Below are 23,031 nucleotides of genomic sequence, written 5' to 3'. Positions count from 1 at the left end.
GAATGGCCACTGCAATTTACATGTACTTCTATTTTGCTTAATTCTTTAGAAATAAATTATGACATTTGAAAAAGTAACTATTTAATTTACCCATTGTGGTCTATAAGTTCTATCTTACCCCATACCTATCTTCCCTGGTTCAAAAACACATTGGAATCGACCTCCTTTTGACCTTTAACCTTTGACCCGATTTGTTATTGTTTGCAAATCACTGTGAAAGACACCGGGGCCCAGGATCTTGAATGATATGAGTGCAGTGGATGACTCACTCCGTCAAAACTTCTAAATTTATACCATTCCGTAACTCGTAACTTATTCGACTCAAGGGGATCGGACGAAGAACAGTACTCGGGCATCTACAGCGTGCTCTACAGTAACGCAGGTAAAAAAATCTATCAAAATCCGGGCATTTATTGCGAGTTTGCAAATTTTAATTCTTTGTTTCGCGTCTGTCGACACATCTCGTCTGCTATGTTTCATCCCAGTTCTTGGTCCGATTTGTACACAAAAAAGGGAAAAGCTGAGCACCAATTAACATTTGTTGGGAAAGATCTGTCCAATAGTGGCCTTTAAATGGACACAGGCGTTGCATTTTGGACGTCTCATCATAAAAAAAGTTATCGTTCTAGGTATGAGATACCATGTACTGTGTAGCAATGCTATGGTATGGTCCTAGTGTATGCGACCTTTTATTATCCATCGTTACACTTCCCGTTACATACAAGAAGAGTTGCTGAGTACAAAACGAATGTTACCATACGTTTGTAAAGATCATCAGGGTAGCAGATGTGGTGTTGTGTGCACCGCGCTGGCGGTTTGGCATGGTCGGCATTGTTGTATATCTTCGTAACTCCGCTTCTTCCAGCAGCTGACATGACGTAGCGCTCTTTGTAAACATAGGGTAGATTATGCGCATGCCCAAAACACCGTCTCTATGTACCGGAGTGGGGACTTTGACATCTTAGCGCTGTCTGGCTTGCATGGCTTGTGAAGAACTTTGAAAATCACTGATTCGGAGTTCGGTACGTTTAAAGCTGTGGAATCATATATCCGTTTCAATATATTACTTGATATGTCATACCTTAAAGCCTAAAGGTTTCGTTTTGGACATGAGGCCTTGTCTGTTGTGTGTAGTTGCCCCTCCCCCTAATCTTTGACCACATGGACACGATGGGGGTTTTGGGTGACATTTTTGTTCTACAGACAATCTTTTACTTGTATACACTTAAAGAAAGATATAGATGTTTTTTAATTATCATATTAATATATTTTGTCGGGGGAAAAATGTAAACTTTAATATTTTTGTATAAAACTTTTATTACTACAGAGTGTGATGTAAATCCTTTATTTGCAAGCAAGCTATAAATTATTATTATGATTATGATGATGATGATTATTATTATTAATGGAAATCTTGTGAGAGTTGGGATCTGTCAGTTTAGTATTTCTCTAGAGATATGCAGAAAGGACATCATAATACCAGTATGCATGAGTCATTGTATATTTACAGTACATTTACCAATGATTTTGACGATGAGATACAGCTGGATATTGATACACTACCTAATTAGGTTTGTCAGTTTGCTCGCGAATTTACCCTTTTAGTGGTCAACTTTTACAACTTTGCGCCAACATCAGACAGACTAAAACAGCAGGTGACGCAGCAAGATGTCTGTAAACTAATTTACTATGTAGTATGTTTATATCTTTACAGCAGCTATCAGTTTCAATGGTGACACACACAGAGACTGGTTGCCTAGTTTTACAAGCAGTTCAAAGTAAAGTTTGTTCATTTTACACATCACTCTATTATTTTTGAAGTCATGAACTTTATTGATATTCAACTACAAAGAACACTGTCCTCTGAGTCTAAATTTGCAGTAATGTCGTTCTTTTACCACCTCTCCGTGAATTTGAACTGCTTGTAAAACTTGGCAACCAGTCTCTGTGTGTGTCACCATTGAAACTGATAGCTGCTGTAAAGATATAACATACTATAGTAAATTAGTTTACAGACATCTTGCTGCGTCACCTGCTGTTTTCGTCTGTCTGATGTTGGCGCAAAGTTGTAAAAGTTGACCACTAAAGGGTAAATTCGCGAGCAAACTGACAAACCTAATTAGGTAGTGTATCAATATCCAGCTGTATCTCATCGTCAAAATCATTGGTAAATGTACTGTAATCATAAAATAATCAACAATAATGACAAACAATTATGAAACACTGATACTGCCAGGCCTATCAATATATTCCACTGGGTTGGGAGGGTGGGTGCTAGTCTCGCATCCAGACCCGAACTTTCATCTGGGCTTGATTTCAGCCACAAGTGCGAGTGCCTTTGCCAAGATTCATTCAATGTATTAAACTGTAAAAAAAGGTCTACATAGGATTGAGTGACCAAAACAGCTGCAAAACACATACACAAAGTCAGTCCCCATAACCCACTACAAAACAAGCAAAAGAAAAAGCTGACATAAAATATACAATTTAAAGTAAAATATGCAACAGTAAAATAAATATGAACTTGCTATACGGCATTTTCACAATTGAGTGTACCAACTTTTGTTCTTGAGTGTTACGGAAAAAATTCTAAAAACTATTTTACAGTATATATTTACTCTTGTGATAGCTTTTTGAGTAAGATTTTCTGAGCAATCAAAGCAAAAATTACAAAAATCGGACCATGTTTGGCAAAGATATGACATTTTTTGTGGTGTGAAAATGGTCAAATTTGACTGTTACGAAGGTACACTGCATTTTTCAACTTTAAGAAAATGCTGTTTTCATAATGTAAACTCTAGTAAAGGTACATGTTTTTTCTTTCTGTGTGGTCTTAAGGATGTCTAATACAAGTAGTAAGTAGCGCCATGGTATGCTATTCACCAGTTGATTAACACCATTAATAATCCAAAAATAGCCCATCGTTACGGATTTTTGCGTTTTTCATTATGGACAATTAACCAAGTGTATAACTTGGTTCTAATTTACAGTTATTTTGTAAAATGTTGTTAAAATCCATTGCAGGTATCTGTTAAGTACTGTAATAAACTCTACTGTCATAAGCATCCATTCGTTTATTTTCAAGAATTTGCCTAAGACTCAGCCTTAATTTTCCGGAAATTCATGTAGTGTCCGTACCCCACCATTTAATTCCACACCTATATTAGGCATTCAGCAAACAAAGATAAAATACATATTGTAGTACTTGGTATAGATGAATGATATATGCATTCATCTTAGACAATCACCATTTAAAAAAATATAGATGAATTATAGGCCAAATGTAGTGTCCGTACCCCCCATGTAGTGTCCGTACCCCTTTTCCAGTGGATTACACTGATTTGGATTTGACTGAAGTAAAAGGTTTGATATACCCCTAGTACACTGCTGAGTGGTTTAATTATAATGTAACCATGTATAATCAGTGTAAAGTCAAACACTAAAATGTAATTTCAATTGACAGATGGATTCAATAAGGTCATTTTGGGGTCAACACAACATACAGTACGTTTTTGTACAGGAATTTTGCCCTGGATAAAAAATAGTGCCAATGACCTTGTAGCTACAATATACATGGATGGTATGGAAGATGTACATAGTATACTACCAGATATAGTGAGTGCACAGGTCCTATTTTAATGGCAGAAGAAATGTTTAATTTCGGCTCATACTTACCGACACCCCCAACCCATCCCTATATACCGGTACACAGATATTAATCAATAGCCAACATAGAAAACTGCCATCAGGGCCTATACTTTAGTTTCTTTGCTGTCTGTCTCTGACATAAGGTGGACTCTTATACAATCAGGCAATTGGATAAAAAGTCTTGAAACGTCAGTGTTCATTAGACAAGGGGTTCCTGAGATGATCATTCATTAAATGCATGTATGCAAAATAGCAATAACTTGATGCTGCTCAATGCCTTTTATTGCAAGTACATCTCTATATCAACAGTATGTGCCAGTATAGTAAGTGTCATTAAATGTGATGCATTACTTTTTGAGGCTTGAGCTTACATTATCTACAACTCTGCGGTAATCCACCTTGCATAGCAGTCAGTTAGCTAAAACCCCTCGTAATAGACATTCATTTCAACAACTGGTTTAGCATCTGAAATAACTGTGCTGTGATATTTAAGAGAAATCAGAGGATATGTTTGAATCAGCTTTTGGCAAAACCATAATGAATACAATAGCATTAGTGATAAAAATGATTCTTGCATAAGTATAAAAATAGCGTTGCTCGCATCTAAAAAAACGAAGTGTATGTTCCTGTTTCCTGTTTTTCACTTGCGAACAAAAGTGCTATTTGTATTTGCAAAAGGTTCTAATTTTCAATGTTTAGATATTAGTCCGTTTTAATGACCAACTTTCAATTTTGAAGATCAACAGTAAAAATTTGGTGGCCCAAACTTGAAATGTTTGGATATCAAATTAAAGTAATACACAGACAGAGTCGGAATATAAGGTGCAATATACACACCAACTAAACTGATAAGAATGAAACTACCAACAGCTTCAATGATATCAAATGTTGGACGTCAGTAAAAAAAAATTCACTTATTTCCCAGTTGTGTGAGTAGTATGTGTGACTCAAAATGTGAATATTTATTGGTTTCAGATAAAATGTATAACTATAATTTGACAATTATTGTAAGCAAATGTATTGGAAGTCAACATGATTGTCCACAAAAAGCTGAAAGTTGTGATCAATAGCAGAAAAACACCGGTCATTTGTTCAATGATCCATGATAAATTCGCACCTTGGAAGGAACAAATTATATAGTGTCAGGGAGTTAGGTAGTCAAATTTGTTGTTTATTCTGTTTGTGTGGTGGAGTGACCTGATATCATCCTAAATTGCTCATGTTCTCAATCATGTTTATGAGTTGCACTGCGCTACCCTCCATATAGACTCTCCACAGTCGCTGTGCCTTGTTTTGTGCGCGCCCACGATGGGCCTGCATTCGAAGGCTACGCTGTGCTAGCTGTGAGCACGCGCTGCCAGACACAGCGATTGTTGGTTTTTGCAAGTAAAAGAATATTCATAAGGGTAGTGTCGTCAAAAGAAACACCTATCTAACTGGGCGGAGAAAATTTTTACTAGTAGCTGGTAGACTTATATACGCAGTATGTTTTTATTTTTCATTTTTAATCTTATTTGGCTATGGTACTTGTCATTTTTTTTTGATTAACGGATGTGTGCAGTTCTATAAAGTACCCGGATCAGGCAGAAATCCGACCGGTCGCTTGCAAGAACGTCCAGACCCTGGGATTCGCGTCGTGTGTTCCAACAGGGAAGAACGCGAATCGCAGGGTCTCTGCCAGACTACCCTCCATACTGTGATGATTTACTTAATCAACCAATGGCCTGTCAACTGTCTGTATGTTTATATAAAACACAATGATTGGACTAAGACAGATACTACCGTATGTTCACATTCACAAAATTTAGGTCGGACCTGGGCAAGGTACAATAATCCTCTGTGGGGAAAAAATTTGGTTCACCTTCACATTTTACAGGACCTGCCTAGTTTTTCCCAAAAAAATTAATCTAACTGCTAAATGACATTTGAACTGCAGAGACATCTCCAGTATTGGTTTCATGAACTTTATGAGACAGAATTGGACTTGCAGATTGTACAGAAATGCATGTAACAAGTGCACAGTGTTTCTGATGTCTTTGTTAACTAATGCCTTTCTTTCAAGTAATGTTAATCAGATGATGTGGTCCCACTTGTGGAGCAAAACCTGGTGGGAAGATATTGTGTTGAGAACATGGAATGATAAAGACTGGAGCGAAAACTTTTAGGTTCAGTTGGGCATCATCTGGGTCCAGACATGACCCAAATTTTGAGGCAGTACTGGATTCCCCTATTGCCCAGCCAAAACTAGACCCATTCTGGCCTGACCTAGAGTGTCCATATTGACAATATTGAGTTGACTCAAAACCTGGGCTGGCCCAGTGCTGACATAAACTACTCAATGTAAAAATGACATGTACTGGAGTCTGTATTCACAGTAGAGTGCATCTTGCCACATGGCATTCTTGTGGATACAGATCTCTTATCAGTGTTTGGGTATTCCTCAACGAAATATTAGCTAAAGGTGATCCACTATATTATATCATAAATAACCTCAGATTTGTTTTCTTGGTCAACTTTCACTACAAACTGATACCAAATATGACTGCATTGTTTTCACAGTTTACAAAACTGTCTTAAAAGATATCTGGGGTTGGTATAGGTTATTTAAGGTCGCAGACTAAAGATTAGCTCCAAAAATACAAAATTACTGCCATGGTCTCCCCCCCCCCCCCCCCCCCCCAAAGTTTGAAGAAATAAGTTGGCTTAGTTTGTGTCTTGGGACTTATATACCAAATTACAAAGCTATGAGACAAGGTTTTTTAGAAGATTTTTTAACGAAAATTTGCAAAAATTGCCTCCAAAACACAAATTTATTATTTTTCCTGAAGCCATACGAAAATATCTAAGTATATCCTAAGTCATCTGTATACCAAATATCAAATCTTATGCGATAGATGAGAATATATGAATTGATTATTCAGTGAATCCACAGTGAATCAGTTGTGTGTTGGGTTGGTTTCCTTCAGTTGAATAATAAGATAAAACAATTTTGTTTCTCTACACATGACATTGACAAGAGACACTTCATCTCATGAAGAGTAAATTTCATTATTTCAAGTACATGTACTGAAATGACATATTTCTACATCAAGCAATTTGTTGATAAAATGTTATCTTGACAGGTCCACTGATACAACTGTTATGTTGCAACTTGACCTTTTTCAAAATTATTGATCTGTCTTTAAAAACAGTTGTCTTTTCTTCCAGTAGCATGTCATATTGACCAGTATTTGGCTTGTCAACACACATGTACAAGCATTGCCATTTTTTGTTCAATAAATTTTAGTTCAGACTTAACTTTAGTAGAAAACAATTTTAATGCATGTTGTGTAGTGTCCGTACCCCACCCCACAAACTAGTTAAATACAACTATTAATCAGTGAGTAGGGTTAATATTAGAAATTTTATAGCTTGATGATTTTACTGTTTTATCAAAAAACTTAAAAGTTTTCAATTTGTTCTTATTGTTGATGCAAAATTTAAATTTGAGTATTGTTCTCAGAATAACATTAAACCATAAACCATAAATACAGTTTAATAATATCTTCAATTAGTTACACTTTGGTGAAAAGTTTACATGATAAGGCAAAATGGAAAGAAAACCATGTTTCTTCATCAATTAATCAGCTATTATTTCTACACTAAATGTAAATGATCAGCTTCAGTACAGGTTTGCTTTGGGCTGGTGTTGTAGTGTCCGTACCCCTTGTACATACTTTATGAAATATTTTGATGAGTCTTTCCAACATGGACTAACATATGAAAGAATGCTATATATCATAGCTATGCATGCTGCCAATTATCATTTTAAGTTTTGGGATTCACTGTGGAAGATTATTAAGCAATAATTGAAATGTGTTCGTTGTTCTTTCAAAAATAAAGTGTTTTGTTTGTTTTGCTTTGAAGAACAACATTGTTTAAACCCGGTGGAATTCAAAGATTCTCTACAAAAGTCATTTTATGATGTAAGGCTAACTGTATTGATTTGCATTTGGTAAAAGTATTGTATATTCTCCCCTAAATTTTGCAAGGGTGCAAAATTTTTCTTTAATTTTCTAAATTGTGTAGTGTCCGTACTACATGTAAGGGTACGATAAAGAAGGCCTGTTTATTATGGAACTAAGACAGTTTGTGCGAAACCATTTCTGCACTATATATGTGGCATATGTACCTAAGTCCTGGTAAGGTTTTCACATTAAAACAATGAGGTTGAAATTTGGCCATTTTTGACCCCTACTTTGTACACTCAATTGTGAAAATGTGCTATACCATGTAGTAACTCTGTGAGGAAAAACAAAGTTCTGTCACAACAAGACTTTGTTTTCTTCAAAATAAGCCAATGCAATCAGCAACCACCAAAGAATTCCAAAACTTTGAGTTTGAATAGCTGTCACTGAAGTACATTCTATTTGTCAATAATAGAACCATGATTTTATTTGTAATCAGTCCAATAAAAGAGTTCACATCTTCATTGACCATGGCCAACAATAGCTCACCAACAATAGGCTTTGTTACGTGCAGCATGCATGTATCTACCTATTCTTGTTGTTTTGTTTTTCTGAAATAATAACAGCCATTTTTAACCTTTCAATGTCCATTGTGTGCAATAAATCATGATACTTTGTACTGGATGTATAATTATGATCAGCTTGTAAACTTTTCCCGTCCTTTGTTGACACAATATACGCAGAAACTGAAAGATATGCAGACTTACAATACAAGGATGTTGCATCAAAAAGGTATCAGGGACATAGGCTATATGAAATTGATGAGGAAAACAGATTAATTCTTGTGCTGACCAACACATTATTACAATGAGTTTAGTTCATTTCCAATGGTTGATGTCATGTTATTATCTTTTCTCCCCCAAATGCCAATGAGAACCCTGGCAACTGTGCTCCTAGCTGCAAAATTGTAGCGCTACGGTGAGGCGGTCGGTGATTTTTGGTTTTTGCGACTTCGCTCACCAGTAGCGCTACAAGGCCGATGGCCCTGGGGAGTATCATATAAGCGCGTCGTACTCGACCAGGCGTTTTGATGTGGAATGCAACATATTTACTGCATTTGGTCGTACCGATTTATCACTACTGAAGACTAAACAGTATACTGCACTAACTTTGTCATTTATGGGGTTTGGAATTTGTTCAAACACGACGATCGCGTTCTGAAAACATTGAGCGTGGGGCGTCGGTGTTTGTGGGAGCCGCCATTACCAGAAGTTGGTAATGACGGCTCCCAGAAATGTTTCGGAACGCGATCGTCGTGTTTGAACAAATTCCAAACCCCATAAATGACAAAGTTAGTGCAGTATACTGTTTAGTCTTCAGTGGTGATAAATCGGTACGACCAAATGCAGTGCGTAAATATGTTGCATTCCACATCAAAACGCCTGGTCGAGTACGACGCGCTTATATGATACTCCCCAGGGCCATCGGCCTTGTAGCGCTACTGGTGAGCGAAGTCGCAAAAACCAAAAATCACCGACCGCCTCACCGTAGCGCTACAATTTTGCAGCTACTGTGCTCCTACTCCCAGATAACATAAGAGAGTTTCTTTGCTCTCTGTGTACTGGATGGAAAATATTTCATTCCGAATGGAACAGTTTCTGCAAGTCGCATTCTCTGATTCTTGAACAGTTGACTATCTATTACCCTATGGACCCTCTCTTACCCTAAGCTGACTCCCCCAAAATCTTAATGGGCATTGCTAATGACACCAATAGAAACAATATGGTTAAACCGTTTTGTAGCAACTCATCGGGAAAGTCAAAGGTCAACGAACACAGAAAAAAATGATGGCAGTAATAGTAAAGTTCATCTCTTATTCACAAACTCTGTTGTGAAACAGCAATTTAACAGGATTCTATTTCCTTGCAAATTTCAACTTCATAAGAATTATATTAAAAGGAAAAATAACACATTTACAATCTCTACATATTTGAAAATTCAATATTTTGATTTCTGTAGTAGTGATTTTGAGTGGAACCTTTACTACCATAATATTGAGGCATTCCATCTCTTGTTGTCCCAAAATATTTATTTTCATTCTCACTGCACTTTTCATTGGGACTTGCCTGTGATATTCTCTCAAGGCAGCATTTTTTCTGCACGATGAACCTACGCAAAGATCAGCATTTAATGGTAGCATGGGTAGCGGTTGCCATAAAGAGGCCAGTATGCCACTGCCCATGACAGTGGCCTTAACAGCACCTGAAAGTGTGTATGGTTTGGAAATCAACAGTGATGCTCTGCCATCATTATGTAATTTTGCATAATTTAATATATTGTTGTGAACCATCAGGTCACCGTGACAGCAATCTCATTGACCTCAAAATGCAATATTACCATATGCTGACCTCGGTGCTGATAGCATCTTACTGACATTCTCTCTCAAACTGTTCATTTCGTACCTTTCAAGGTTGTTCACTCTCTGCATCCTGCAACCATGGCAACCAGTTCTGAAGCCTCATCCTCAGCCCTGCCTGGCGGAGTGTCCGTACCGGACGCGTTCAAAGCCAAGTACAGCGACCATTCTCCGGAGAATTTTGACTACATCTCCATAGCTGTACCAAACAACAAAGCAAGTAAGACACACTACTATCTATTACAGCAACTTTTTGATCAAATTTGTGTCGTATTTGTTCTGTAAACTAAGTACATGTACTTCTTTGTGCCACATCATGAAACACATTCAGCATTAACCTGGCTATTATATTATTTTTGACAGAAGAATTCTAGTAGAGACTAAAATTCAGTCCTCGACACTGGCATTGAACATTTCACACCTATCAGCTGTTATACAGGTTGAATTGAATATTTTAACATGATTGTACATGCTGGTAGGATTCAGCATTACCAATTGGTAGAAGCACGATACTGTCTGTGGCAATGTGCAAGAATCAACAGGTTGTTGTATGAGAAACTTCAAATCCTTGCTTTACAAATAAGATACAGTCGCCATCCAGTGAATATGCTATTCCGATGGGTTAACTACCAGTCATTCTAATGAAACACTGGAATATAAGGTCATGATAATGAAAATGGCTGAGTTGTGTGACCTCAGTGTCAAGAATGAATGGTGGACCAGCAGATGGTTGTATGGATGATTTTAGCATGGTACCAATAGGCTCTATGAATTAATATGGACATTTGGTGTGGAACAACTATAAAAGCCAGGTTTATCTACAAAGTCAATTATACATGTACCACTGAACTAGAACTTTTGTAAAATGACGTATTCCAGCAATTCAGTGTGTTCTACTGGTGTAATGCCAAACATGTACACATATTTCACATCTGGACAAGCCTTTTTTGTGACTCCAATGTGACATCATGCGAAAGTATTTTTGTGATATGAAGTAATATTAAAATTCCATAATTTACTGCAATTGGAAAACACAAATTCTTTGTTTAAAATAAGTTACAGCAACAGAACAGAAGAGAATTCACAGTAATTAGTGGTCGTATCGTTGACAGTTACGGTGTTCAATTTTGTTCAACTTGTGGATTAATACACATGAAAATACCATCATGTGGAGGTTAGGCTGGGTCATGAAAATGGCATATTTCTACTAGTGGTATACGTCAATTTCATTCACCTGGTTACCTTTTCAAATTTGTTTACCAGATTCCATGTTGGTGCCAGCATGCCTCACTCTCAACGACTGCTGCATAGACTGTGCAGGGAATGATGGGGAGATTGCACAGCTGTGTACCGGGGTAAGAGAGCTGGACCTTGCAAAGAACAATTTACAGGACTGGACAGAGGTAATTTTTACACACACATCGTAAATGTGTTAATCTCTTGAAAAGTTGCTGTTCAGGCTTGCCAACCTGTAGACGATGGCTGTGGAAATACCATCTGAAATGGATGAGTTTGCTGTTGTTGTACATGTGACTAGGAAAGTGCAATTTTCTATGTCAAATAATGCATAATTTTCTACTTTTCTTTGAGAGAGAGAGAGAGAGAGAGAGAGAGAGAGAGAGAGAGAGAGAGAGCACAGTTTCAATACTTTTATCATATTGATACTGTCCCTTTAAGAGTAAGTAATTTATGGTTGGACCAAAATTTAATATTTATTCACAATCTTACATACTGGGGGTATGCCAAACTCATAATTGACAGTTCGCAAAAATTACACTGGAATAGATTTCACATATATCAATGATGTTTACAAGTAAAGTTGGTGATATCGTGATATCTTTGTCAACCAACATTTCAATCCATCATTATCATCAACAATGTTCCCGCTAAGGCTTATTTGCGCGCTAATTGCGCAGTGTCTCCGACTGCTCTCGCAGTGAAATTTCATGTTTTGTGCAACTTTAGTCTATCATTTCAATCGGTATTAGTTTTGGAAACAATAACTCAGAGCGAAATGTGCGATCTCAGTGTAGATTTTACTTCCGCTTTTCGAGTTTAGCGCCCGTTAGCGGCGCAGTTGCCACCAACGTTCATTGTACGTTGTGACGTAACTCAATAAATTAGCATATACATGAACGGACCCAGCTGTGAGGCAATCAGGTGTATCTCAAGTTGCGCACCCTCTCGAAACCTCAGAGGGAACACTAATCATCAACCCTTTCCAGTGGAACTCTCACTGCCGCTCTTTCATTCCCAGGTCATTTCAGTCATATCGCAACTTCCGGATTTAGAATTCCTCAACCTGGGTTCCAATCCACTGATGCATTCCATCCCTCCCGGCCTGGTGGACACAGTTTCCATGGCAACAATCAAGAGACTGGTGCTGAACAATACGGGCGTGAAATGGGAAATTGTCCATGAGTTACTCAGAGTTATGACAGGGTAAGGTGATGTCATGTTATATCAGACATTGAGAAATCTTTTTACACTGCATCTGAGCCAATTTTGATCTGCATCCCTTAAAACTATATATGTGAGCAAGGCCAGAGCAAATTAAATACTTCCTTTTGCAGACGCTCAAAATTTTGAAAGATAAGCAGGTAGGTGGTTCAAAATCATATCTTGACAGACCATAATTTTGTGTCACTTTTTACCACAGCGTACCTACTGCACAAGTGTGCACAATTATCAAAATAGAGCCCCCCTCCCCAAAGTGCAAGGATTTGCCTTTGCTGTACACATTTTATCCTGTACACCCCTAATTCACCGTGAACAGGTCCACTCATACCAATGATATAGCAATGAGTTTTGGCCAAACCATTGCTGTGAAAGGGTATATATTCATGGTCCCTCGCCGCATGCCTTTAATTTTCACGTTTGAGTATTTTTAATTGTAAATTTTTTTTCTCACAGAGTTTAGAGAATTTGGACTGGAAGGTGTAAGTGAAGGACCCTATTCTTTTATGTGTTGTTGTATATTTTCTGCAGGTTAGAAGAAATACATTTGAGTTTGAACAACTTCGGGACGGTTGAAATTAGCGATGACACCTACCCCAAGGTCAAGATGTTCCAGTTCAACAATAACAGCATAACAGATTTCCGGGAAATTTGCAAGCTCGGGAAAATGTTCCCAGGGCTGGAACACCTCTACCTGATTGAAAACAACATTAAAGATCTCTCAGGGGACATTCCGGCATCTTTTCCGTGTCTGAAGTGTATCAGTCTTAGCGGCACAGAAATAAACAGCTGGGAAGCATTGGAGAAGTTCAATTTGTTTCCGACTCTGACTGACATTCGTATGAAAGGGTTGCCTCTACTGAAAAAGTATCCCGAGGTGAAGAGGCGCCCTCTAGTGGTGGCAAGGCTACCACGGGTCACAAGGCTCAATGGGAGTAGGGTGCTGGATGAAGAACGTCTCGATGCTGAAAGGCTTTTTATCAGACACTACATGAAGAAAAAGCCAGAGCAGCAGCCACAGAGGTGAGTATTGGAATTCAAAGTCAACAGTGTGCCCTAAACGATGAACCGAACCCCAACAATGAACCGAACCTAGCCACATTACCAGGGATAATTCTCTTTGAGTCAAGAAAATTTTATGTGTCTCATGCACCTGTGAAAAGCACTGATGAGAAGTTTTCTTTGATTCCTGAACTGACAAATAAAATGTAGAAATGCCATGGGTTGAAAGGCACACTGACTGTAATTCAAAATATTGAGAGAGAGAGAGAGAGAGAGAGAGAGAGAGAGAGAGAGAGAGAGAGAGAGAGAGAATTGATTGATTGATTGATTGATTGATTGATTGATTCAGATTCTCGAAAGCGGCAAGTTGCATGGATTTACCAGGCCTCATTATCCACATAGATTCAGCTCCAAGCTTAATGGGTCTTTCAAGTTCGACAAAACTCTTTAATTTGTTGTTTAGATTTTCACATTGTCCTTGTTAACCAATGTACAATCACGTTGAATATTCTGGTACAGACACATTATGGGAAGTCCTGATGAAAGGCCAATTTTCCATGTCCACAAAGGATATTCTCAAACTTTCTGACGTGTAATTCTTGTTTCTTCAGCATTGAATCCTGTCTTTCTTCAGTTTCAATCTTGTTGTAGCCGAGATCTTTTCTCACTGCTACTGACGTTGTTTCTTTTGTGAACCTCCACTTCATCCCTGTCATTCACAATGGTTTGACCCAAATTTATTGTTATCAATGATGATTGTGGACATATTTACAGGGAATCAGGGGTGAACAGGTTGAAGGGTTTATATTCTGCCATCGATGCATATCCCTCTGTATGTCAAACATACCCTTGGATACACAAGGATTGTACTTGGATTTGATAGCCGAAGGGTCAAAGTTTAGGTCAGAGGTTAGGTCACAGTTACAAAAGAGCTGAAATTCATTTGTTCATACAAAATCTTTGTTTGCCCCCATCCAGATACCATGACCTGGTGGCAATACATGGCAAACTCGACGAACTTGTTGACCTTGACCTTCGACCCACCGATTGGGCCGATTGCGTGATCAAGTTCGAGAGCAAGCAGACGCTGATGAAAGTGAACACCACACAGACAGTCTCCGAGTTCAAGAAGACCCTGGGGCACTTTGCCGAGCTCCCCGTCAACAGATTCCGTTTGTTCCATCTGGAGCAAGAGATGAATGAACAAGGTTTCATGGAAGAGATCAGGTACAACACGCTATGTCTCCACAGCTACAGGGTCAAGGACGGAGACGAGTTCCACATTGTGCCAAAAATCATGTAGACCACCCCTGCCAGCCACAGTGAATTAGCCCAACCCAATTCAATCATTACATACACTGGCACAGAAGGAAGACCATACCATTGTACACAGTGATCTCAGGATACAGGGGTGGGTGAACTGAAGAGAGGCTGTACCATGTTAATCAAGATATTGCTGAAGATTTTACGCAGAGTAAACATGGTAATGTTTTAAGTCGGACATTTTCAATACTGATTTTTTAACTAAATTATGAAATCCCTTTTCAATCACTATTTATTGATTACTCCCATTGGAGATATAGAAATAAAACTTACAGATTCAAATGGTTGTTTTTTTACAAAGAGGAGTTTGTGTTCAGAATTTATCCCATTCAGGCCTGAATTTATGCAGGCTTTTCTTGAAAATCAATTGTACATGTGGCTCGTGTTTTGTCTTGTTTTATTTTATTTCTTTCTTTCGTTTGTTTGTCATGTTTTATTCATAACAAATAATGCACAATGCGATTCTGGTCACATCCTAAAAAATGGCAGAATGACGAGGAAGGTTAGTTATGCCATGATATGCACAGTGAAAGAGAAAGGTTTAATCTTTTGCAGTGTTCTCCCAGGAACCATTCAAGAATAGAGGAAAACGATAGAAACTCGGCAACAGATCAATGATAAATAATTTTATTACATGAAAATTTCTAGCGAGAGCGTTGCAAGTTGCATACTTCCAAAGGTAAATGCAAAGCAGTCTGTCTCCTAATCAAGAATAAAAAATACGGAAGGGGTCACCTGGCGAGTTTTGGATTAGAGAAACACAGTACCAAAGACTGACCATCTTTGAAGCCCAGCATGGCCGACATGCCCTGTGTTTACTCAGTGTTGAGAAATTACACTGTGTTCACAAAAAGCCAAGAACTTACGGTTCGTACAATGGTTCCCTGAAATCTCATCAAATCATGTCACAATTGTAACAGGTGCTAGTTTGTTTGGTATATGTACTCCGTGTACTTGTTGTGTGTATGTTTGTCTAAGCTGAAACTTTTACTTTTGGCAAAATTTAAAGAAAACAAATTTGAGCTCAGAATCACCTAGGCAGTACAGAGTCCCTGGTGCTTTCTTTGCCTAAAATATCTATGTAGCCCACTGTGGCCAGTGGTGTTGAATATGCTTTTCCCCCACAGCCAAGAGGCGCAATCCTTTGGTATTTCTAGAGAGAGGTGAATTATTTGAGGGCCCTATGCTGCAAAGTTATTGAAAAATGAAACTGTCTTGTTGAAAGTCCCTATATTTTCAAAGCCACAGGGATTAGTAAAAGTTGCCATTCTGTTGTAAAATAACCGGGTTTTTTGGTAACATTTTAATCAATGCAGAACGTGCTAGACTAACAGTGCAATCACTCCCACAAACAGTATTTTTTATTTAAAATACTCTTTAAAAATTGCTAAAAGGGAAGCGGTCGTCGGAACTGCGCATTTGCGGCTTGCTTGTTTACAAACAATGTATTTCATGCATGATATCCAGATGCATCATGCCAACATAGCTGCAACATTTAAATTTTACGATGTACATTATTACAAAGTTTAACTTGTTTTAACTTTCATCAATGGCCAATGTACCTTGGACACAATGTTTACATCGGTCATAGGGGTCCCTAGCGACCTTTTTAGGGCAGTTCTGACGACCGCCCCTTTTAAACTTCAAAGATTTGAAGATTTTCATTTGACTTCGATTACACTTTTTCCCCTGAGTAGCTAATAATTGCATGGCAGTAATCTGTCTTTGTTACATATCATGATATGTATACTAGGTCTTTGTGATTTCAAATCTTGATACCAGAAACTGTGCAGTATCATCAACATATTATTAGATGTAAACAGCTCTGGAGTAGATATTTCTCCCTTTATACCCCTACACTTCTAATTTCTGTGTTTAGAAATCCATAAGGAGTCTACCACATTTTGATGATGAAGTTGGTAAAATTGACAATGTGTTACACTTCAATGAAACAAATGTACCAGTCATTTGTAATAATGTTGACTTTTTTCCTTTTTTGTGTTTCTGCTGTTTGTTGTTTTTTAACGTCTTCCTTTTCAACATTTGTCATACATATCAGCGACAGAGATAAATTCTCTAGTCTAGTACCTATAAGGTGTATTTTGGCTTCGTGCTGAACTTTGATTAAAAACGCAAATATTCACTTGTAGAGAATCAACTGTGATAGGAAGGTGATGTATTGATTGTATCCTTTTTGATAATGCCAGTGTTTATTTGGTAATTTGATGTAATGTGATAAAAACTGGGGATGCCCTTGTGATCAAACTTGAAATCACAGCCAATCACCAGGTGTTTAAAGATGCAAGATTGTTTTCCTGCAGAATACACAGAATATATCATGTGTCACCATGGCATCACAGTTTGTGCTCTTTCATAGAAATTCCAGATTTCATATCAATATAGATTATTTGTTAATCCAAGTGGATGACACTCGATGGTAGTTTTAAGTTTATAAGTGGACTGAGAGAGACAAGATCATAAATTCTATGTGTTTTAGACATTTTTTAAAGCAGAGTTTGATCTTAGAATGTACTTCAACCCTGTCCCATGCTTTGTAAATGTCCTCTTGATACATGTCCCCAGATGTAACTGAGTTTGTGGATGCTACACGCTTCGCCTTTGATAGTTTTTACCATATTTTAAATACAATCATAATTCTGTGTTGGACTCACCCATACTTTCTTGAATTTTTATACAGATGTTCAGACATTCAGAATTCTGCACCAAAAATCCCCAAAGGATTTTGTTTTATATTCAGGGCAAAGGATCTGTAACTTTTGATTTTATAAATTATTTCTGTTGTATATTATATTATAAGTTTATGTTTTCTTCACCTCTGTAAAGTATGTTGAAATGCAAAGTTAGAAGCCTTGTAAAACACCAAGCACTGTACGGGTTATTCATGTCATTGTTGACAATGTTATCAAAGTCTAGATGAATAGAAAAACAACATCAGGCATTATATATGCACAGCCAATGTTGTTCAGTTGAACAACAGATGTATCTATATTATTTGTAAGAGAGAATAAGAACATACTTTATAACGCTGATAAAAATACCACAATTGGTCTGAACCATATTGGTGTGTATGAAGGTGGACTGATCCATGCCGGAAAAATAGGGATGATAGGATTGCGGGAAGCCATTTGAACTTCTACAGACTGAGTGAAATACAGAGCATAATGTTGGCTCATTCAAGGTTACTGAGTTGGAAAGTGCTATTTAGGTAATAGGTACTGATATTTACCTATTCTCCATCAAAGTTTGTACTGTTCCTTTGTCACCTGTGGCAGGGCTGGACCATTATGGAGTAGAAAGGTGTCAAAGGTACAAATATTGAACATGAGGAAATCAATAGCATGCGTGACTTGAATATTGCAGAGAATAGAGTCCATAGTTGATGGACCAGGGTACAGCCACACAGAGAGAAAATGCAAATTATATGCTAATGAAGAATAAAAATCGATACATTGTTACAATATAACCTATGCATATTTACTATTGATAACTTAGCAATATACAGTAGTGCACCTGAGGTGTGAATGAAGATTAAGGGACAGAAAACTCCCCATCGAACTGAAAAGGTTTTCATGAGGGGCGTCTTGCCCATTCTTGGATCTTTGGAACTTTTTTCGATGGGGGAGATCCATTCATTGGGCGGTGGGATTTGTCAATAGGTGAAGGAGAAAATAAACGATAATTTGATCCTGTAATGGCTTGAGGAAAAAAGAAATGATTGAAATCAAATTGCTGTCACAGGGAGAGAAAAACATTTCTGCCATATCTATTTCCTCCAACACCGCCCCCAGAAATCAAATACCGGTAGTTCTTCCCTCAGTTACAATTGAGTACAAAGAAAGACCGAGGGATCTGGGACTACTGTTTGTAACTCTAACATCTCCGTAGTATAATTAGATTTATGTTGTCTGTAGCTGGTGCACCAATCGTCACTCTTGCTTTACCAAATGTCTTGCATATTTACATTAAATTACAAAGAGCTTCCTTTAGTTTACTGTTTAATCAGCTGATGGTAGTGTGCATTTTGTGTTTGTGGTGGTGTTGCCAAGACCTAGAGGTGTAAAATATTAGAAGGGGTACAGTTTATGTACTGTACATCAGTAAATGTTTCTGGAATAATGGGTAATTCTTTATCCATAACAAAACGCTGAGAAGTGGTTGTCACTCTCTTAAAATCTGAAAGTTTATTTTTAAATGTTTCATCTTTTGGAGAGTTATAAATGTACATCAGCAGAACATGTGTGGTGTATCGACCAGATGTGCAGATTGTAATATTCAAATTTTGTGTGTACTCTATTAGGTAATGAGCACTAAGCCTATATGTTTGTGTCAGCTTATTTTGTTGTTAGTCGATACACAGATGTAAAAATTTAATTTGTGTGTGATTATGTATGTTGCGTAATTGTGTTGATCATGTGAAAATAAAATTCTGTTCTTCAGTTTAAATGACAAGCTTCGTAGTGAATTCTACTCTGAAGTCACCGCCCCATGTGATGAATGATACAATTAGCTTGATCGACAGACCAATGAATTCCAAACATTACTGTTTTTGAAAATTTTGTTACACTAAATATCAATCACAGTGATCAATCTATTCACAGACAATTAAAGGTATACTGTCCCTGTTCCAATTTTGCCACAGTTACCATGGATAGAGAAAATCTAACCAATCACAGATTTTAAGCGGGTGGCCACTTTTTAAAAACAGCCTCCTCACATGGGCATTTTGAATACCAAGGAACGCCCCTTTGACCACAAATGGGCATATTTAGATTACAGGTGACTGTATACCTTTAACCAAATGCAAATGTACATTTCCGAAGAATTTCACAGAACACGTACAGCAAGGCTCCACATTTTGAAGTTTTTTCCCCCACAACTGCATTGTCATCTAGATTCTTTGACTATGGAAAAAAAAAAATTTATAATGCAGAGTGAAGTGTGACACACTGTGTATAGTGACAATCAATGAGTTAATCAAAATACCTATGTTGAGAAATACTGCAAGATTTGAGTGAGCGTTCTTTTTCAAAGAAGGCTGAATGAATTTCAGTCTATGATAATTATTGTTTTCTATCATTCCGATATTTTAAAACATTAATGGGGTTGATACCTTAGTCACTGATATAAATTGCATGTTGGTTACGGCAGTGACATTTTTAAACCATGAATGTTCGTTTTATGCTGATAAAAATACTAGCTAAGTGATAGCCATTTTGTCGAAAATTATCAAAATATTATACAAAAAATCATAATATATTGCACTCAAATTTTGTCGGGGAAAATTACAGCACTGTAAGGGTTAGTATTGAGCAGCAGCATACTAACATAGTGACCTTGTACTTGTAGTAGGGCAAACTTGATGGAAAACTGCCCTCTGGTGTCCACAATGAAATAGATTATGTCAAGCCAAGCCAACTCATCCCATCCCATCTCGATCGCATTTCAGAATGGAAAACTGTCGATTTTACAGGCTAACCGTGGGTAATATTGAATGAATTGCAGGCTCACAGTAAAATGCATTGATGACTGCATTATCTGCTCTTCCGTTGGATTAAATGGCGTATTTTAGAATTGTTTTATTCCAGTCATTCAGCGTGGGAAGCCAAGTTCAAGTTGACGACGCCCTCTAGCTCTCTGCATTGAGAAATTATTTTTCTACTCTTGCGACGCTGGCATGGGCGCGCCCTCTAGCGGTGGATATATTCTCGTTCTGTTGAACCATGGAGGTAGAAAGAGCTCCTTCCACCTCCATTGTTGAACTCGCCACAAATCTCGTTTGCTCGTGACATTTTATTTATTCTGCTTCAAATAATGATAATTATGATTTACATTTTCATTTAGTGTATTTCGGATCACAGGCAATATTCAAATCAATGTTTTTAATATCAGATTGAAATGTATTCGAGTCCTGACTTTAGACTCCAGTCAACAATAACATTTGGAATTATACGTTCAACATGACTTCGAGATCAAAACAGGAAACTACATTTTACGGAGGAACACATTGACAAAGACTGCCAAATACACCGAGAGTCGAAACTTAGGTCTCAGATCTACCAGCAAAATTATGTCATATTTACGAAATATTGATATCAATAAAACCGTGTTAGTATTCCATCAGGGTTGAGGTTCCTTTCTGATTAGTAGCTTATGATAAAATCATAAAATATCGATAAAAAATCTTACTACGCGAAAAGTTTAAGACTACTGACAATCGGAATTGTGACTTTACCCAATATGCTAAGCCATGCCAAGTAAACACTTGTTCTAGGGCCGTACTACTAGTAGCCTGCGGGGGGTGTGGAGGAACAGCTGAGTTTTTCCGCTGTCAATATGTAAATGCTACGTTCTGCTGCCCCCCCCCTTCTTGGCGCGTTGGCAGGGCTGCGGCCCTGCATGCAAAATTGGCGGTAATCAAGAGCTCTAGTACCCTTGTTTAAAGCGGACTCTACTAGTATGTACATGCACCAAATTCCTTCTTCAGATGGCCTGTCCATCAAATGATTTTTATGATATATCTGTGTAGCTATTGGTTGTTAGCTGTGTGTGCTGTATCAGACTATGTGAAAGGTCATCGTACGATATATATAAAGAAAACGAAAGAATTTAGAGCGACTCTTTTCATTGGCATATCAACTGCTAGCTGATTTCAAACTGTTACATTATTCTTGTGGCAATCAAAGGTAAGTGACTGTTAGCGATGTGATTGTGACCGCGCTAAATCAGTAAGAATGAGCAAAGTTTACAATTATTTTTTCTGATATTTTTACTTTTGACTGAACCTATCTACAAACATCCACAAGAGAAACCCATTGGTGGTGTTACTATTCGTTTTTCTTCAAAGTAACGTTCCGGCCACCATGTTACTATTTGTTCTTTGAAAGTGGGAATCGTTTATCTCGTAGACTCGCCTTGGCCTACTGAGCGGTACCTGGGGATCTTCAGTGTATTGACTACACGAGACGTTCAGAGTTCGTTGGTACTATGTAGACTTTATATCTCTGTAGACAAGCTTGACAGTTGCCATCGCCCAAGATATGCTTCTCCCATACTCTAATGTCTTGGTCCGCTGTGTTCCTCTCTCTCAAGCACTATCTACGAGCAACCATCTTCAAACAACTATCTTCGTTGTATTGTTTATGGGTTTTAAACGTTATCTTTGAGGCGTGGCTTTGATCATACGATAGACATAAATTACAGATAAAGTGATACATCCAATCATAAACATCAATAAAGGTCTTGATCTTAAATTGACATGCATGTTACCATTACTATGCAAACGTAATTGACTACCTTCATAATTCTTAATATAATTAAAATATATTCCAGACTTCCGTAAACATCCTCGTAGCGTTATTGTGCGTTTGTCTCAAATATGGTTTGTACGGCAATCGACTTATAATTGAGATCTTGTTGTTTTAATTGATAATTTTACTGGTATCAATGACCGCTAGGTTCATTAACCTTTGAGTGGGATCAACTATCTCCGTAACAGTGGGTACGTCTATACACTTTCTGTATCTACTGGCGTAATTAATGAGCGCTTATTGTAAATAATGCTTCATAACAGGTCTTTTTGTCACAAATGTCAATTGTAATCTTCGTATTAGCCACAAATGAGGACAAATGTATCTGTTTCGATGATCAGCAACCTTTAAGCCTGACTACTTTAAGCCTGACTACTTTCCATAATGTCAAAAGAATGTCTTTGAGCTGCATGTAAAGGCAAGGCATGTTCTCGCCCGATTCGTCGTTTTTCCAATGATACTGTTTTAGCTATTGGCGCCTAAAATGTACTAGAGGTGTGAGAACAAAGATGAAGATATGTGTGTGTTTTCTGCCGCGGTAACACTAATATCACCATAGAATATTTATTGACATTTTTCCAGCTTAAATTTCGGCCAGTGCAAGGTTAACATTTGTACGATAAACGAGGTCAGTATATATGTCGCAGCTGTCTCCACCTTCACTTTGCGTTTTACTGGGGAATAGCCTCAACCTGTCTGTTGCGAACAATGGTTGTGTGTTGTCCAGTCCTTACTAGATATCGGAGGTACATGGGACCGCAATGTGTAATTGAAGACGAACACGCCGGTAGAATTGAGATTGATGGCTTTACTTAGGGAGCCGTCATTATTTACGGCCGGGGGGGGGGGGTCGGAGGAATTGCTTTAGAAACTCCAAAATTTTGAGTACCCCCCTGCCAATCATGACGTG

At 37.8% G+C, this 23,031-nt stretch overlaps 1 protein-coding gene across 1 annotated transcript; it reads left to right on the top strand.

Moving 5' to 3' along the window:
* Positions 1-206: 206 nt before the first annotated feature.
* LOC139127053 (tubulin-specific chaperone cofactor E-like protein) lies at positions 207-16,663 on the top strand. The gene is made up of 6 exons (XM_070692977.1): positions 207-382; positions 10,066-10,231; positions 11,275-11,414; positions 12,269-12,453; positions 13,000-13,491; positions 14,449-16,663. Exons 2-6 carry the CDS (start codon positions 10,093-10,095, stop codon positions 14,771-14,773), a joined length of 1,281 nt encoding a protein of 426 aa, XP_070549078.1. The 5' UTR covers positions 207-382; positions 10,066-10,092; the 3' UTR covers positions 14,774-16,663.
* The last annotated feature ends 6,368 nt before the right edge of the window (positions 16,664-23,031 follow it).

This window comes from Ptychodera flava, unplaced genomic scaffold, assembly GCF_041260155.1.
Source record: "Ptychodera flava strain L36383 unplaced genomic scaffold, AS_Pfla_20210202 Scaffold_28__1_contigs__length_4768798_pilon, whole genome shotgun sequence".
NCBI classification, from domain to species: domain Eukaryota; kingdom Metazoa; phylum Hemichordata; class Enteropneusta; family Ptychoderidae; genus Ptychodera; species Ptychodera flava.
This window is presented reverse-complemented; position numbering and strand designations above follow the sequence as displayed.

Bases quoted from the DNA above. Each gene is read 5' to 3' on its own strand.
- LOC139127053 (XM_070692977.1), top strand. From the start codon at position 10,093: ATGGCAACCAGTTCTGAAGCCTCATCCTCAGCCCTGCCTGGCGGAGTG. The intron at 10,232-11,274 runs GTAAGACACACT...TTTGTTTACCAG, and splicing joins TGTACCAAACAACAAAGCAA to ATTCCATGTTGGTGCCAGCA. The intron at 12,454-12,999 runs GTAAGGTGATGT...TATTTTCTGCAG, and splicing joins TTACTCAGAGTTATGACAGG to GTTAGAAGAAATACATTTGA.